The sequence below is a fragment of the Plectropomus leopardus genome, chromosome 24, assembly GCF_008729295.1.
Source record: "Plectropomus leopardus isolate mb chromosome 24, YSFRI_Pleo_2.0, whole genome shotgun sequence".
Lineage (NCBI taxonomy): Eukaryota > Metazoa > Chordata > Actinopteri > Perciformes > Serranidae > Plectropomus > Plectropomus leopardus.
Genome location: NC_056486.1, coordinates 15,164,517 through 15,180,634, shown reverse-complemented (window position 1 = coordinate 15,180,634; position 16,118 = coordinate 15,164,517). Strand labels below are relative to the sequence as shown.

The window sequence follows — 16,118 nt, the reverse complement described above, 5'->3', positions numbered from 1 at the left end:
TAATAGATTCATCCTGTTGTTTTCATTTTGTGCAAAACTGCTATTGATAAGGACAAGACAGTAAATAAACAGCGATAGTAATAATACTAAAATAAACCCTAACTTTGAATTTGCCTCGAGTTGACAGAATAAGATTTTAGTTCCACTGTTGTCATTAATGAATCTTTGTTCTTCCATCAGTTTAATATGGACCTCTGTGTTCCTCGTGTGTGTGTGTGTGTGTGTGTGTGTGTGTGTGTGCGTGCGCTGCAGGTGTGTGAGCTGGTGAAGTTCATGATTGAACACTGTCAGCAGATTCTGGGAGAGGAGCCCTCCTCGCTGTTCGGGGGGCCGCCACAGAGACTCAACACTGACGAGATGGGATCAGGTACGCGTGTTTTTACGAACTTGCAGAGGTGAAAATCTTCTTTATGCGTATCCAGTTAACGAGTAAATGTCCAAAACGATTCAGTATCTTTGGGTGATGTTCGCGTTTATTTCTGACGATATACAGAGTTGATGACGTTGCTGATGATGACAGCGTCAAGTATTGCGGTTTATTTTTGCTGCTTGTGCTCTTCTCTGATAACGGGCTGCTGTGCTTATAATTACGTAAGAATCGTGTTCCCGCACTGATGCTCGTATTGATTTTCCCTCCACCGTGACTTTAAAATAGCTGAAATCAGCTGAAAGTGACAATATGTGACAGACGTGTGACCACACTGCCATCTAGTGGTCAAAAATGTTGCCTACAGTATGTGCAATAGAAACTAAATACGCCTTCACTCTGAGCTCAGAACGCTTTTTTCCCCATTTGCACTGTTGTTTGCAAATATTTTGTTTGTCACCGTCTTCCGACATCCTCTGTGTCCTCTGTGGACCGTCAGACTCGTGGCTGTACCCTCTGACCGACTCGTCCTATGACAGTCTGGAGAATGAGCTGGACAACAGCAGTGGCGGCTCTCCAGGCTTCTGCAGCAGGCGGCACCTTAGACCCAAAGCGCTCCGAGGCAGCCTGGACTCTGTCCTCACAGGCAGCGACTACGACCAGGACACAGACCAAGAGAACCACCCGACCCAAACGGACAGCCCGCAGGCTCTCAGCTTACACCCCCTGAGGAGAAGCAGAGGAAGGAGGCAGGACGCAGACGTCTCCTGCTCCGCCCAGGATCCACCGGCTGTGGACACCTCCTCCACCCCTGACTCCCTGTCCCCGGATGGTCGGCGCAGACAGCGGCGGCGTTCAGAGCCAGCGATAGCGTACGCGGCCAAGCTCCGACCGTGCACCTCGGGGAACACTGACGGCGTGTCTGCCGAGGAGGAAGATTGTGAAGACGAGCTCCCCAAGAAGCCCAGCAGCCGCACACTCGCTCACTGCAGAGGTCACAGCAGGAGGGGGGACGCTGTGAGGTCAGCAGTAGAGGTGAGCTCCCCCAGCCTCTCCTCCACCCCCACCTCCCCCGCACCCACCCGCTCCTCCCTGGACTCTCTGGACTCCCTCAGCAGCGACCACACCTGGGCCACCGGGCGGAGGCTCCACCCAGCAAAGACACAGCCGCCGTCCTGCTCCCCCCCTCTGTCCGTCCCCTCCGCACCCTTCACCATCAGCTCCGCTCTGACCCCTGCTGGACCTCCAGAGCCGGCCCCTAAAGACTCCCCGCCCAAAGACGCTCTCAACTGGGGGACCCTGAAAGGCTGCAGGGGCCTCCACCCAAACTCGTGGCTGAAGAAAGGCCGGAGGCTGTCACTGACCCAACAAGACAACTTGGAAAAGGAAGACGACGACAAGACAGCGGTGAGTCAAATAATCTGTGGTTTTCTTTATTAGAATGATAAGAGTTTAATAACAGCTTATAGAAATTCAACATTCATGTCCAGTGTGGATATAAAAAGGTAACGTTAATTATTAAAAATGAAAGGCAGACATTATTTCTAGTTCATTCAGATCGAGTTGAGTCAAATTCAGTCACTGGCAGGTGAGTCAGTGAGGCTGTAGTTGGTACATTTTTATTAAAAAAAACAAAAAAAAACTTGATGTCATGTTGACTGAAACTGTGGCTGCAGCTACAAAGCACTAAATGAGACAGATAATCTGTGAAAACAAAACTTCCTCTGCCTACTCTGTCAGCGTTCCTGCAGATTCTTAAAAGTCTTAAAAGGCATTGAATGACTTCAAAAATAAGGCCTCAATTGTCATTATGATGACGTAAATTAATCTTTAAAAAGTCTTAAAAATCCTCAGACACGGGAAGTAGGATTTTATGAATTGTCTTTTCATGATGTTGCATTGTAAAATCACAAAATAATTATAGTTATAATAATAATAGTTTTAAAAATATTTAAAACAAAAACATTTGAGGTAAGAAATAGACAATACATATTTGATCAGCGCTGCCTGGTTCAACTACAGTTGACAGGCGGTGATTTAAATGATTGACAGCTGCGTTAGAGACTCCTCGGCTCCGATTGGTTGTTTTTGTGAGCCACAGTAATTCTAGCCGATGCCGTTCAAAGCACGCAGAGTGGGAGGAGGAACCTTTTATTTGCTTGATCACAGATTATCGCTCTCATGTCTGTGGTTGTAGTGACAGTTTCAGCAAATGTGACAAAAGTTATTTTTATGTGTTACCAACTGCAGCTTTAATGCAGACTGCTCACTTCCTCCATGTTTAGCAGCTGTAATGATAAATTCAGCATGAAGCACATTTCCACTGCGCTGATTTCGTCAGTAGAAAACAGTCCTGATCTACTTACGCCTCTGTTGCTCTGATTTGGAAATTGTTTTCATTCATTCAGTTATTTCCTGTTCAACATATTTCTACGCGCTGTGAAGCTAATGTCAAACTACACTTCCTGCACGGATGTCACGTCGGCTGTTTTTGAAGGCTTTTGATTTGAAACGTGCGGGAAGTTTCGATGTTAATTGAAAACTCTGGTTGATTGTCTCGTTCGCAGGTCGTCAAATAACGACACTTTGGGTGGAGGTTCGGTCTGATCATCGACCCAAAGCGTCGGTACACGGCGACCTGAAAACGACGTCAACCAGCAGTCGTTCTCCGGCTCATTAATCAGCTGTTATTTGAGGATCTACAGTGGGGTCAGATGGCTCCTTGATCTTTCTCTGGCTCTTGGTTGACGACCTTTGACCCCTTAGCGGTAAATGAGTTTCTCATGCAGGTCCCTCCCGCTGTAACCAGGCAACAATCCTCACAGCTGTCACAGTAACATCATGTCCCTCTTCGTTCTTCCTCCTCGGGGTTTACCAGCACAGATCTTTAGGGCACAGTCTGGATCTTTTGACGTGGACTTGTATCAGGTGCTCATCTGCAGTGTTACATACAGGAGATGGCAGTCTGCACGCCCCCGTTTTGGAGAAGCAGACTGGAGTGCCACATGGAAGCTAAGCAATGCACCGCTGTGGGCGGTGCGGCAACAAAACCTATTTTAGCCACGTTAAAAATCAGTTTAGAATATTTTCTTCGCTTTACCTCTCCGTCAGACGGCAGTTTGTGACAGGGAAATAAAGTCCTTCTATCGCTCTCCTAAATTTACTGCTTTTGTCGGTGGAGTCTGGTGGTTTTGAAGGTCGGGGAGCTGAAATGATTGACTGTCTGTCAGAGAGGTAAAGTGGCACAATGTTTCCTACAGAGTGACACAATGATTTAGCTGTGGCAGCTGGTGTGTGTGTGTGTGTGTGTGTGTGTGTGTGTGTGTGTGTGTGTGTGTCAGGAGCCATTGTCAGCTACCGCCACACACACCAGCCACCACAAATATATTAGCATGTTGTGTACAGTTAAAGTGTTTTTTAGGTGGCTGAAAGTGTTTTGGCTCTGTCTGCGTCCACACTCGTACATTGCTTCGCTTTCATGTGGACACTCCTGCAGCGTGCAGTGTACCAACTACAGAGAAAATTTTGGCATTAATAAAATAAATAGAATGAATTTGAATGCCTGTTTTATCTTTCAGTGGAAACAGATCTTGACAGGCGCACCACTGGTATGAGAACGGCATCGTACAGAGTGAACAAGCCACATATTGAACGATCCAATTAATTGTTTTTCCATTTAAAAATGAAAAAAACCCAGTAAATTATCCTGATTATTGGTTTTGGAACAGAATAATCAAAGAGCGAGTCAGCACGTTACGCAAACCCCTGAACACCTTCAGATCTGTGCCGGTAGGACAGGACCCGGGTGAAGAAGAATGGAGAGGTGTATGACTTTACTCACAGCAGCTGTGGGGAACACGGGTGGAGCTGCACGAGAAGCACGTGAGCGACGACTGACCAGCAGACCAAAACCACGGCGTGGACGGGTTCGGGGTCCAGAGAACAGCCAGAGAAAGATCGGAGAATCCATCCCAGAGACCACCCTAGAAATAAAGCAGATACACAATGAAACCGAAACATCATCGGCCAGCATGCAATACAAGAAATGATCCCATACATTGAAAAGCATTGAATTCAATGTTTCCATCTGCTGGTGGGGCTTCACAATAAAAGTATGCAGAATATGATGTTAATTCCTCTGCAGAAAAGACTTGATCACTCAAATTAAGTGGGGAAAAAAGTGGATATATAGATTGTATATTAGTATATCAGATATTGGCAAAAAAATCCAATATTGTGCATCCACCGTGCGTTTACCCCAAAAAATGACAACCCGTTCTGAGATGACAGAGTTACTAAAGGCAGCGCCACAAAAACATAAAGATGCAGTAAAAAGCTGTGAAACATCAGTAAGTGGTCCTCTGAGAACAACATGGTCAAAGTTAAGCGTGGATGCGCTCTGTGTTCAAACAGGGAGGAGCCGCCGATAAGTCGCTCAGTCTCGGAAAAGCAGGTGAGAGGGGAGGACGAAAAGTATCCAGCAGCCAACCCAAAACCCCCAGCAGAGCCTCAAAAGAAGCAGCAGGAGGACGGAGGCCGGGCCAGGAGCACAGCAAGCCCCGACACCTGAAACCAGAATCATCCAGCCCGCCGTCCCACCACCGCTCTGCAGGGAGTCTGCTGTTCCCCAAGTCAGACTCGCCGCTAACCATGAAGCAGCTCAATATCACCGCCACAGGAAGTGACATCAGCAGCTCCAGCTGTGCAGCTCAAAGCGAAGTGGCCGAGCTGACGCAGCCGTCGCTGCCCGTCTTCTACAAGCAGAGCGGGCCGCCTCTGTCCCTGTTCAGGCAACACAAGTCTCACTCGGTGGAGGAGGGATGCAATGCCAAGCTCTCAAAGCGGCGGGGGTCGGAGCCGGGAAGGCAGGTGGTAGAGCGAGCTTCCGCCCTCACACGGGCCAGGCTGCCCAGCGACCCGGGACTGAAGGTCTCTGAGGCGGAGTCACAGGGCGCGACACCAGAGGCCCGTTTCTGCCTCTCCCCCTGCGCCGCCAAAGCAGTGAAGGACTATTTCTCCTCTCACCCGCGCAGCAGCCCACAGAGCAGCCAGCAAGTGGCGCTCGCTCTGGTGGAGAGTCGCAGGGAGTGGCTGAAGAGATGCTGCGATCCCTCAGCCGAACCAGACTTTGACCAGCTTCTGTTTGCCGAAGAGTCTTATGTCTGATTGTGACGGGAAACTACATCAGACGGACGCAACAATTAACTGAAATACACACAACAAACACTTGCTGCTGTTTTCACCCTGAGAATAAAATGATAAGTAAGTACACTCAGCACCTTCGACGCACGGCAGCTTACGAGCGTTTCATTAGACCGCAGTGTAGCGACCTCTGCCACCACAAGCAGGAGGACAACCAGGTACGTTTTATTTAACACAGTAAATAGGTACTTTTTAAAATTTGCAGAGAGCTTATTGCCATTAAGGGAACATTGTTGCTTTAAATATCCCAGAGACTGGATTTCCACGTGCAGGAAGAACATTACTTTGTAACCGTATTGATATTGGCGTGATAGATTTATCGCTTTAAAGGACTGTTTTCGTATCAAATGCTGAATGGCACCAAGTTGATCTTGACTTAATTGGGTTCGTTAAAGCAATGTTACAAATGTGTTTTTTAAAAAACTATATAAGGCCAAAGTTAAAACCTGCCAATTAAACCTACCTGCTGTTGCCTTCTTTTATCATGAGCATGTAGAGTCGTATTAATAATTCATCATTGGATCGCCTCATAGATGACTTTCTCGCTGTCCTGAGTTAAATTATGTCTGAAAATTCAGATTTGTTACTTACAGCTAATAAATGGTTAAGGAGCGTACCCAGTGTACTTCTATAGTTATGTTAACCGTTTTGTTAAAAGCGAATGATTATAATGCCGGCCTACACAATTTTACACTGTTTAATCAGCGTCACTCTTTTCCTGCATTGGCACTTGACAAAATAATGAACTCACAATAGTTGCGTTGGGATATAATTAGAATTTTTTTTTTTCACTGGGTCCGTAGTGTAAATGCAGCTCTGTTAGTGTCTTAAATCGATCAAATATGCTCCAAATTTAACTGAGTTTTGTAGATAATGGTTGTTATTATTCACAGTTCGTGGTTTTAAAGGGAAAATTGCATTTAAAAGTTATTTAAGGGAAACTTTAATTTTACTGGACCCTATTTTCCCATGTTTGTGTCGATGTGACTAATGGAGACTCATTTTAACTGAGTCCTAATTTGACAGACTGCACTGTGGAAAACGCTCAATACGGATAAATGATTTTAGAGAAAGTCTAGTTATTGTTTTAGTCTGACTATAACTGAACTTTTTCGGTAAATGTAAACACATGAGTCCAACTGCAATCAGATTGAAACATCTAGATAATGCGATCGGAAGTCATGTAAACACCTCAGTCGGACTCTAACTGGCCGAGGTGTTTTCTGCATGTTTCTTAGTCGCCTTCGGTGGTTAGGGATAGGGACTGTTCGTTATTTATGAGGGGGGAAGGGGTGCCGCAAAATGGGGAGGGCATTTTAGGAAAAAAAAAAAAAAAAAAAAAGCAATGGTTTTTAAGGTGTGGCTTAGGTAAAGAACATCCCACTTTCAATGGTGGTATTTTGTATTTATTTTTAATTAAAATGTCACACTCCAGCCACCCTTCTCCTCGGATTAATAAAGTACAGTCCCACAACACTGGCACAGAAGCTGAGCAGTGTGCTGCTGTAAATGTAGCATTCACTTAAGCGGGGTTCACACTACAAGATAACCGGGCAGATTTTGGGCCCAATTTCCCCCCTGTAAGTGGCAAAAGTAAGTACTTTTAGTTGGTCTTTCTCAATACTGAATCAATTTTAAAAAAATGTCTCCATTGGTCACTTTGACACAAAACAGGAAAACAGAATCCGGATTAAAACATGCAAAAGTGTCCCTCTAAGTCTGGGCTTATTTTGGTTGATGCTACTGATGTTCTGACTACATTTTGTCAACTGCAGTGTCCGCTGAGGTAAACGGTACTAAAATATCACAGGACTGACTTTTGTAGGTCACACTGTTGTCTGCAGTTAATCTTTTGCTCTTTAAATGATATAAACTCTGAAATAAGTTTTTTTTAAAACGCTTCTCAGCATTAGCACTTAAAATCTTTTTTTAAAGCACATTGCACACAGTCGCACAATTTGTAGTTGTAGTCCTTGTTTTGATCCTTATTTGTTGCCAACGATGTTTTTCGAGCTTTATATTTTATGCAGCTATATGAACTATGTTTGAATAGATCACCAGACTGTTGTTTTATTATATTGTCTGTGCTTCCGTTCGATATAAATGTATACATACGCTGTATTAATAAGCCTAAAAATCTGCATTTGCGAATAAAATTACCTGATTAACGAATTATTGGTCAACATTATTGGTAACTGGTAGGTCAACAGAAAATGCAGAACATGTAAAAACTGACAGTTCAACACGCCATTAGAAAGGTGATTCTTTTTTTTATTACATTATTTTTCCCTCTATACATGGATATATATGTGCGCGTTCTAGCTATGTACAATCACATGATGGGATTAAATCGTTATATGATGGATCTGATCAACTACAGTAGGGGTTTACATATGTGTTGAATAAAATAAAATAACGGGGGTGTCGACATCAGCCCAACCTCTAAGGCGTCGAGAACTGTTAGTTGAATTTGTCCACAAACGCGTCGGTCACTGGCTGCAGTCAGCTGTCTGCCTTGGTCAGTGAATGTGACTGAATTTACGCTCAAAACAGAAATTCAGTCATATTCGCAAGAGGAGAAAAATGCACTTTGCGGGATGATCAAAGTCACAGACAAAAAACGAGAGGTGTTTAGCAACACGTTTGAGTCAGCGGGTTGATAAATGACGACCTTCCTGCAAACCGATGTTCAATGGGGAAATCTTACACCAGGCTGTTTGTCTCAGCTTAGAGTTTCTGTCATAATACCGCGAAGGCAGCGATGTTCTCGAATGGTTAGGGATTTTACAGTTTGACTCTTAAAGTCTTGTCTAGTCGTCTGTGACTTGGAGGTTTTGCTTTTACGGACAAAGGAACAGACAGTCCAGCAGATACAGCAGCGCGGACAGATTTACACCCCCCGTCTTCCCTGTGCACATACCCTCAGTTCTGACCGGGCACAACCACACCACATTTCCCATCCGCAGGTTAGGACGATCCGTCTTTGCTCTGTCGGATGTCCGCTACGCTCTCTGGAACCCTGGCCACCATGCCCTCCAGAGACTTCGTCAGGCAGATCTGGCAACCCAGTCGAGATCTGCGGGGAAAGAAGTTTACTAGAGGAGCTCGAAACTGACGTAAGAACACGCGTCGTCTTGTCTTTGCTGTCATCGAAGTTCGGCTTCTATCGTGTGTTCTTTCTTTCTACTGAGTTCATCTCCACTCCATAATCCTTTACGTCTCCTGTCTCACACCCCACCCACATGCTCGGGAGATGCTTTTCTGCGATATATCACTTTTGATTCATCTGAATGGACTTTTCCACGACACTGTTAAAGCATGCCGTGACTTTTCAGAAAGGCATCATTATTTGTGGATGTTTCTGTTTTTTGATCCCCATCTATTCCATTCACATTATATGAATGGTTTAATGTAGCAGACCTCTAATCCGTCTTTGCTACAGGTGGGGAAACACAGCGATGGATGACGCGGTCCACTTTGACCATCCTGCACCATGACCGCACTAAGTAAAGCCCCCAGAAAAGCACCAATGAGAAGCACAGCAAAGTAAAACCTGGATGGTGAGCTCTATGACTATGTTTAGTGTATTAGTAGTGTCATCATCATGTTTTCTTTCTTTGAAAAAAAAAAAAAAAAGGGGTAAAAAAGGGAAAAAAACATACTTGGCCTTTAATCCTTTTATTTACCATGTCCAAAAATGCCATTTTACAGTATGTCAAAATTTGACTAACTAAAAAATGCTTGGGAAAAAAAAAAAAAGTTTCTAGGTGCCTTAATTGCTATGTATGTCGTCTCTAGGCATCTGACGGAGGGAGTGGGGGGGGAGTGGGTGGGAGGAGAGAGGAGAACGAAGACGCCTAGAGACTACATACGTACATCTGAGCGTATGGGAACAATACTCAGATCGTTATATGAAAAAAAAAAAAGATTTTTGTTTGTTTCAGAAAAAAACAACAAAAGTGACATCATGTAATCAAACTGGCATTTAAAGGGCTTAATCCCCAAAATGTTTAAATATTTGGTAGTTTTAATCAACAGTGAAGCTGATTAAAAGATTTAACCCAAAAAAGTAGGGGGAAGCTATTTAGTTTTTGTCCTTAATGGCCTCATGTGGTAGTATGTTTGGACTCGGCGAATTATGGACCCATGAGAAAAAATTAAATTACAAAAAAAAAAAAAACACGCAATATGCAATGACACGGCCAAAAAAGGACTACCAAAACAAAAGCAAAAAAGGATACCAGAGGGTTAATATATTATAGATTACAGCATCTTAAAAAGCAAGATGAAATAATGCATTGAGTAACATTTTTTAAAAAGAAAGCACAATTGTTTTTTTTTTTAATTAATACATAATTATAAGGTGATGACATGTCACTGTTGTATTTGCAGCTCCTTTAACAGCGCGCCCACTGAAGCTGATGATGGTGTAAGCGGAGGGGCTGTCCACTCCTTTGTCCCCGGATGATTAACTCTTACTAATCTCGTGACCACAACAGAACTATCTCAGCAGCATCGCCATCCCTCTCTTTAAAGGATAAGACGGTATTATTTTTATCAGCACATTTCCATAAAAAACAATGCATTTATCCAGTTAACAGGTATTGTCTGAGTGAATGCGCTGCCACTCACAAATGTTAATAATTTCGATTAAAAAAGAAAAATGCTCCTTACGTGTCAGTCAAGCCGTAGGCCAAGTCTAGCATGTCCATCTCCTCGTCTGTGACGGGCCCCAGATTTTTGTAGACCTCCTCGTCAAAGATCAGATGGCATGTGGAGCACGCCAGGGTTCCCTCACACGCTCCTGAAACCAAACACACACGTTTGTACCTCCATTGCAGAGGATATATAGTAATGATTCTCAATGCAGAGTAAGACAAGTCCAATCATGCCAGAGAGGAGCGCTGATGTCCTGGCGAGAAATGTAAACAATGGATGATAAAAGGAGTGAGTAAGAAGAGAGAGCCTGCTGATTACACCAATCGCAACCTTTCAATCTCAGTCTGTCCCACAATAACGTGTGTGTGTGTGTGTGTTTACATACCAAAACCGTCAAAGTCGAGGTCTTCATTAATGACAATATCTAGCAGTGAGTCTCCGGGCGAGCCCTTCACTGTGATCTTCTCCCCGTCTCTGTTGATGAAGTGGACCGTCACCTTGTTGTCTGACCTGAAACACACAGGCATAGACGCACATGCACACACACACACACACACACACACACACACACACACACACACACACACACACACAACATGCAATTTTAGTTTACATTTAATAAGCTTGCAAGCAAACTGGTCCTGCAGCCCTGGCAGTTTCCACCAAACTTCACTGCCCTCTTGTGGTCAAAACTCATCACTACAATGTTAACAAAGATGCCAAAGTGCTTCAAAATCTCACTTTGGGAAACTTTAAACTACATAAAATAATCTATACTGTCTTCTGTGTTTCAATAAGCCCTGTTTACTCCCATATTAGACCAGCTTTGTGGAAATGCTAAACATTGTAGTAGTTTTACTCGTATAGTAAGACATATACACATCTGCCACCACATGCAGAGAATTTCATCCCCTTTAAATTGTTATCAAAGGCTACGTTTTTGAAACGTTGTAGTTTTTCCTCTTTGTAAATGACAAATCTAGAGCTGAACCTTATGCATAAATTGTGTTTCATACTGTGGCATTATACAACCATTTTTAAATCTCTAACTTTACATAATAGTTTTGTACATTGTATTGTAGCATCAGGCACTTTTTTTTTCTTTTTTTTTTTTTACACACTTGGCACATTATATATATTTTAGTTTTTTAATACTTTATATACTAGTGTTAACATTGTCACATATTGCGCATGTTTTATTTGTATGTTTTACATACTTTGTACTTATACTTCTATAATTTACATCAGAGCAACTGTAACAAACCAAAATCGCCCCGGATTTGATGAGGTATTTCTGATTTTTATTTTTTTAAAAATGTGAGGACTGTTTGTATTTCTTTGTCTTATATTCTAGAATATTTTAGAGTTTTGGACTGCTGGTTGGACAAAACAGCAATAACAACAAAAATGACTTTGTTGTTCTGAATATTAGAGAAGACATTAATTCATATGTATTAATAATTAAAATAACATCTCAAAAAAACAACAAGCACCGGAGATTATTCCGAACATGATTCGAGACAAAGCAAGAAAATTGAAAATAGTTTCCTATGTGGCAGTGAGTATACATTATCAGAAGACTTTTTTCAAAGTTTTACCACATAAAAAGACGTAATTTATTTGTTTGTTAATAAAAATATGATGTTATTTATAAATGATACTAGGTTTAAACTTAAAAAGATAGTAATTTGGGTCTCTCGTGAGACAAATTAGGATTCAAATATCATTTTAAAAATCACTTTTTTTCAGCTTTTGTACATTAAATACCTACAAAAAGACACTCTTCAAAAAAACATGCTAAACCAGAAGTTTTCGCTGCTGAACACTCGGCCAGTGGACAAAATGCCTTGTGTTTTTATTTTTATCACTTTTGAATGAAACATTTGTCCATTGTGCAGTTAATGAACGTTTCTGTTCAACGTAAACAAGGTCAAGGGTTAACATTCTTCATCTGCTTAACTTTGCCAGTCAAGTGGTCAAAATTAACTGCAGTCAATGCTCTTTTCCCTTTCTTTTTTTTTTTTTAAATTACATTTTCGATTTAAGAACCCGGTACATAACAAATCTTTCTACTCTTCCCACACATTGCAAATAAATAGCACAACATATGACAACACCACACTGACACGCTTTATTTTGTCCTGATTTGGAAAAGAAAATTAACAAGATTCATTAACCCAATTCTTTCGTTAATTAATAAATCACTTCATTTCTGCTAAGTGACCCTGTATTTAAGTTTCCCTGACGCACATTTAGAAAACTTTTTTCTGACTTCCCAGGCCATAAATATTAAACTCAATGACCTCCTGGAGAACAACGTGTAATCTGCTTAAAAAATTATGGCAATTATCAAACTCCATCCCGTCTCCTGCACTACGTGACCTTTTAAGACTAAAACATGCACAGACTTGGAAAATCCCTGCATGAAACTTAGATCACCCAAGTGGATTTTTGAACATGACAGTTACAAGCAGGTCAGGGCCAGCTGCGCACTCCTGACGTAAGCTTACAGGGACGGTGTTGACCAGTTTAAGGCCAATTCGGCATTATGCAATTCAGCATGTTGTTTGGCCCTGGGAAGTAAGCCTCGGTCAAAGCCTTGCACCTGAACAGAAAGATGGATAACATTAACCTCAGTCATTGCTTCATGCAAGGTTAAACCTACAAAGCGCCACTCTGTTGCTCTTTTTAACACACAAACTGCTGTTTTCTCACAGTGAAAACGCACAATTATAGATGCCCACCTCACCCCCACAAACACACACTTTTTTCACACCCACTGTGCAGCCCAACTAACCTCCTTTTTCTATTTTGCACTGTATCTCATTGTGCAATAACTAAATGTATTAGAGCAATACATTTTTCCATTTGTGCGATATTTGATTTTCATTATTTACATTTTCCCTACTTAGATACCTATGATATTTGCGCTATAATGTATACAACTATGCATACTGAACTAATTAGGTTGTCTGAATGTAGTTAAACTATAGGTGAAGCTTTTTTTTTTTTTAAATAAAGCCTTCTTCTTCTATTCTATTTTCATTAATACCTAAATCCTAATCTGATCAGTGTTTCAGCCTACCATAATTCCTTCAGGGATTTGGTGATTTTTCTCGACAAAAGTCAATTTGTAGATATTCTAGACAATTTATTTGGTATATTTCACACCAAACTTCATAAACTTTCATAAATGTGACACTTTAGTGATGCAACACAAAGAAAAGTTACACTCTGGCCTGGGAGCCAATTGTGGCCCTCAGCCTGTCTTTAAAAATGTAATATATGATAAACACAATGCCAATCAAGCAAGATCATTGCATTTATTTCTAATCACCAAATGATGGCAGGACAATCAGAAAATTTAAAGACAAGCATCACGTAGAAACTAAGTAGGTGAAACTACTGTTTTCATAAACAGACAGTAAACAAACCAACTGTTACCTAACACCGGATATTTCCTGCAAGGTAGGATACATGAACACAGCAAAGAAACAATGTCAAAACGAAGAAAATATGATACTTTATCACTTGGAGATGAAACAGTTAGTTTGTGTTATTTTTACACTAATTATTAACAACCCTATAATGCCAGAAGCAGCTGGCCCACATCTATTTTAACATTATCTAATATGGCCCCCATTTAAAAAACAGTTTGGAGTCTGCAGGAACAAACAATTGTATGATTTAAAACGTAAAGTAAATGCTTTTTGCTGTTTTTTTTTCCTAAAGTGTCAATTAACGTAAACGAGACCACCTGAGAAACTAATTACCTGTCCTCCTGCCAGGTGTGCGCGCGCTGATAAAAAGGGTCACCCGTGCTCTATAAATGGAGTTTGGCCCCGTGCACACAAGACATATATTAACCGTACGGACGTTTAAGGTTCAATATCGCGCTGTATCTGGGCTCTACGTAAAGTTACGTACCTCAGAGACTGTGTGCCGGTGGTGAAACTCCTCTGAGCCGTCAGCCAAGCACCCGAAGTCACCGCCGCCGTCCTCCACGAATAGTCTCGTAACCTAGCATGAGCCAGTCTTCTTAGCGCCGCTACCAAAGCCATTTTAAAGTAACGCCACACACGACAAGTTGATAAAAAAGTTAAGAAACTAGCCGCTGAAGACGCAGTCACGGTCTAATTTCGTCGAGCTCTCGGCTTTTCGCTTGAGACCCGAAGTTGCTTGACCGCCGAGCTAACTTGGCTAGCCGAGCTAGCTTGTTTTAGCTGCGAGAAGTCACTCTATCACTGTCACGGTCATTGCGTCATGAGTAAACTAGGGTCTGACGTTACATAAATTACGCGACTGGCATTTGAAAAAAAAATGCTATTTTACAAAATGCTAAACTGCTAGGTGCTAACGGCTACCTCCACACCTGATCCGGGTGGTCAATCAGCGAACGTGAGGCATACCGACGTATTAGCACCGAGGAAAACAGAGTCAGAGAGGGCAAGGTGCAACTTCCTGTGTAGATTTAAAAATAAAAGCTTTTAAGGTCGCCGTGTTTCGACTTTTCGATCAACATACCGTACTGAGGTTAAAATTTAAGCATTTATTTAATATAAGAACTTATAAACCAGATTTCTGTTGATGAAAAGACACAATTTTCCGTTCATTAGCAGGATTTTTCTTTTATTTTGAAAGCCGAGCCGACAATGTTCCTGTCAGCTGCGGATTAATCGTCGCTAGCTTGAAAATGCTCCGTTCCCGTCCAACGTGCGGTGCTGAAAGTTCACCAATGAGGGTGCGCCTGAGTTTTTTTTTTTATGCTCGTTTTGAGTTACAGCGTCAGCCGGCAGAGCGGGGTAAGAGCAGATTTATGTATGAGGACGTTCACCGCCCCGCCGTGTCGCCGCGTGAAAAGAAACAAATATCTCAAAAGTGTTGCTTAAGAAAGGTCAGAGCTCCCCACAGCTGGACCTCCACACTCCTCTCTCCTGCCAAGGGGAGAAGGAAAAATGAAATCCGATGCCACAAGCAACCTTGTACTTTGTTTATGTACAGCAGTGATACTCTACTTAGCTTGACAAGGTGCCAGGTGCCCCCCCAACAATTTTAAAAATAAAGTGATTAAAACTGGAAATTGTTTTTGTACTTTTTGTATACATACAATGTCAGTGCATAAAAAAGCATAAAAACCTCATACACTACTAAGAATATCCGATAATCTTAAAAAAGTCCTAAAAATCTAGAAATGTCCTTAAATCCTAGAAACGTCCATAAAATCCTCCCTCCTAGAAAAGTCAGAAAACTCTAGAAATGTCCTAAAGACCTAGAAACACTCTAAAGACTTAGAAACGTCCTAAAGTCCTAGAGACGTCCTTAAATCCTTGAAGCATCCGAAAATCCTGCAAACATCCTTAAGTCCTTGAAATATCCTAGAAACATCATAAACTCTGAGAAATGTCCTGAAATCCTAGGCACATCCTTATGTCCTATAAACACATACTGGGCGAGTTGAGGATTCCTGCTGTAAACGTGATAAAAGCACCATGACCTCATAATTGTAAATAATAGTATATAATAGTGTATAATAGTAAATAATAATATATACAGCAGGAGGACTCAGAGATAAAATATAATTCACCGCCTCTTTCATCAACAGTATCTTGAGATGTTAACATTGCTGAAATTCAGGATAGAGTAGATAAACATTACAGTAACAAATGATTTAATAATAACTTAAATTCCTACCTAAGACCTCGTCTTTATGTCTACAATACTCACAAAGTCCAGCAATAATAATCTCTGGTTTACGGCCACAAAAAAATAAAAAAATTAAAAAATCAATTCAGACATTTGTTCCTATGGTCATGAAAAAAAGCAAAATCTGAATTAAATCGCCCTGTGTTGAGATAATTAAATATCTTGAGAAAACCAAAAAAACAATTTT

General features: G+C 41.8%; 2 protein-coding genes and 1 long non-coding RNA gene across 4 annotated transcripts; 2 read left to right on the top strand and 1 right to left on the bottom strand.

Moving 5' to 3' along the window:
* The first annotated feature begins 234 nt into the window (after positions 1-234).
* On the top strand, positions 235-7,733 carry LOC121962654. The gene is made up of 3 exons (XM_042512887.1): positions 235-367; positions 867-1,774; positions 4,781-7,733. The coding sequence occupies exons 1-3, from the start codon at positions 274-276 to the stop codon at positions 5,531-5,533; spliced, it is 1,755 nt and encodes a 584-aa protein (XP_042368821.1). The 5' UTR covers positions 235-273; the 3' UTR covers positions 5,534-7,733.
* LOC121962655 (adrenodoxin-like) lies at positions 4,264-14,655 on the bottom strand. Of its 2 annotated transcripts, XM_042512889.1 has the most exons (5): positions 14,156-14,655; positions 10,614-10,738; positions 10,244-10,373; positions 8,490-8,645; positions 4,264-4,350 (listed from the first exon to the last, which is right to left on the bottom strand). In XM_042512889.1, exons 1-4 carry the CDS (start codon positions 14,287-14,289, stop codon positions 8,537-8,539), a joined length of 498 nt encoding a protein of 165 aa, XP_042368823.1. In that variant the 5' UTR covers positions 14,290-14,655; the 3' UTR covers positions 4,264-4,350; positions 8,490-8,536. The 2 variants fall into 2 exon arrangements, with proteins under 2 accessions (XP_042368823.1, XP_042368822.1); XM_042512888.1 differs by lacking the exon at positions 4,264-4,350 and having other exon boundaries at positions 7,820-8,645.
* On the top strand, positions 8,603-10,237 carry LOC121962656. The gene is made up of 3 exons (XR_006107152.1): positions 8,603-8,685; positions 9,012-9,129; positions 9,962-10,237. It is a non-coding gene; the product is annotated as an uncharacterized LOC121962656 (long non-coding RNA).
* Positions 14,656-16,118: the final 1,463 nt, after the last annotated feature.

Excerpts from the sequence above, each read along its gene's own strand:
- LOC121962655 (XM_042512889.1), bottom strand. The coding sequence starts at position 14,289 with ATGGCTTTGGTAGCGGCGCTAAGAAGACTGGCTCATGCTAGGTTACGA. Across the intron at positions 10,739-14,155 it reads ACCGGCACACAGTCTCTGAG|GTCAGACAACAAGGTGACGG; the intron begins GTACGTAACTTT and ends TGTGTGTTTCAG. Across the intron at positions 10,374-10,613 it reads CCTCGACTTTGACGGTTTTG|GAGCGTGTGAGGGAACCCTG; the intron begins GTATGTAAACAC and ends GTTTGGTTTCAG.
- LOC121962654 (XM_042512887.1), top strand. The coding sequence starts at position 274 with ATGATTGAACACTGTCAGCAGATTCTGGGAGAGGAGCCCTCCTCGCTG. Across the intron at positions 368-866 it reads CACTGACGAGATGGGATCAG|ACTCGTGGCTGTACCCTCTG; the intron begins GTACGCGTGTTT and ends GTGGACCGTCAG. Across the intron at positions 1,775-4,780 it reads AAGACGACGACAAGACAGCG|GGAGGAGCCGCCGATAAGTC; the intron begins GTGAGTCAAATA and ends GTGTTCAAACAG.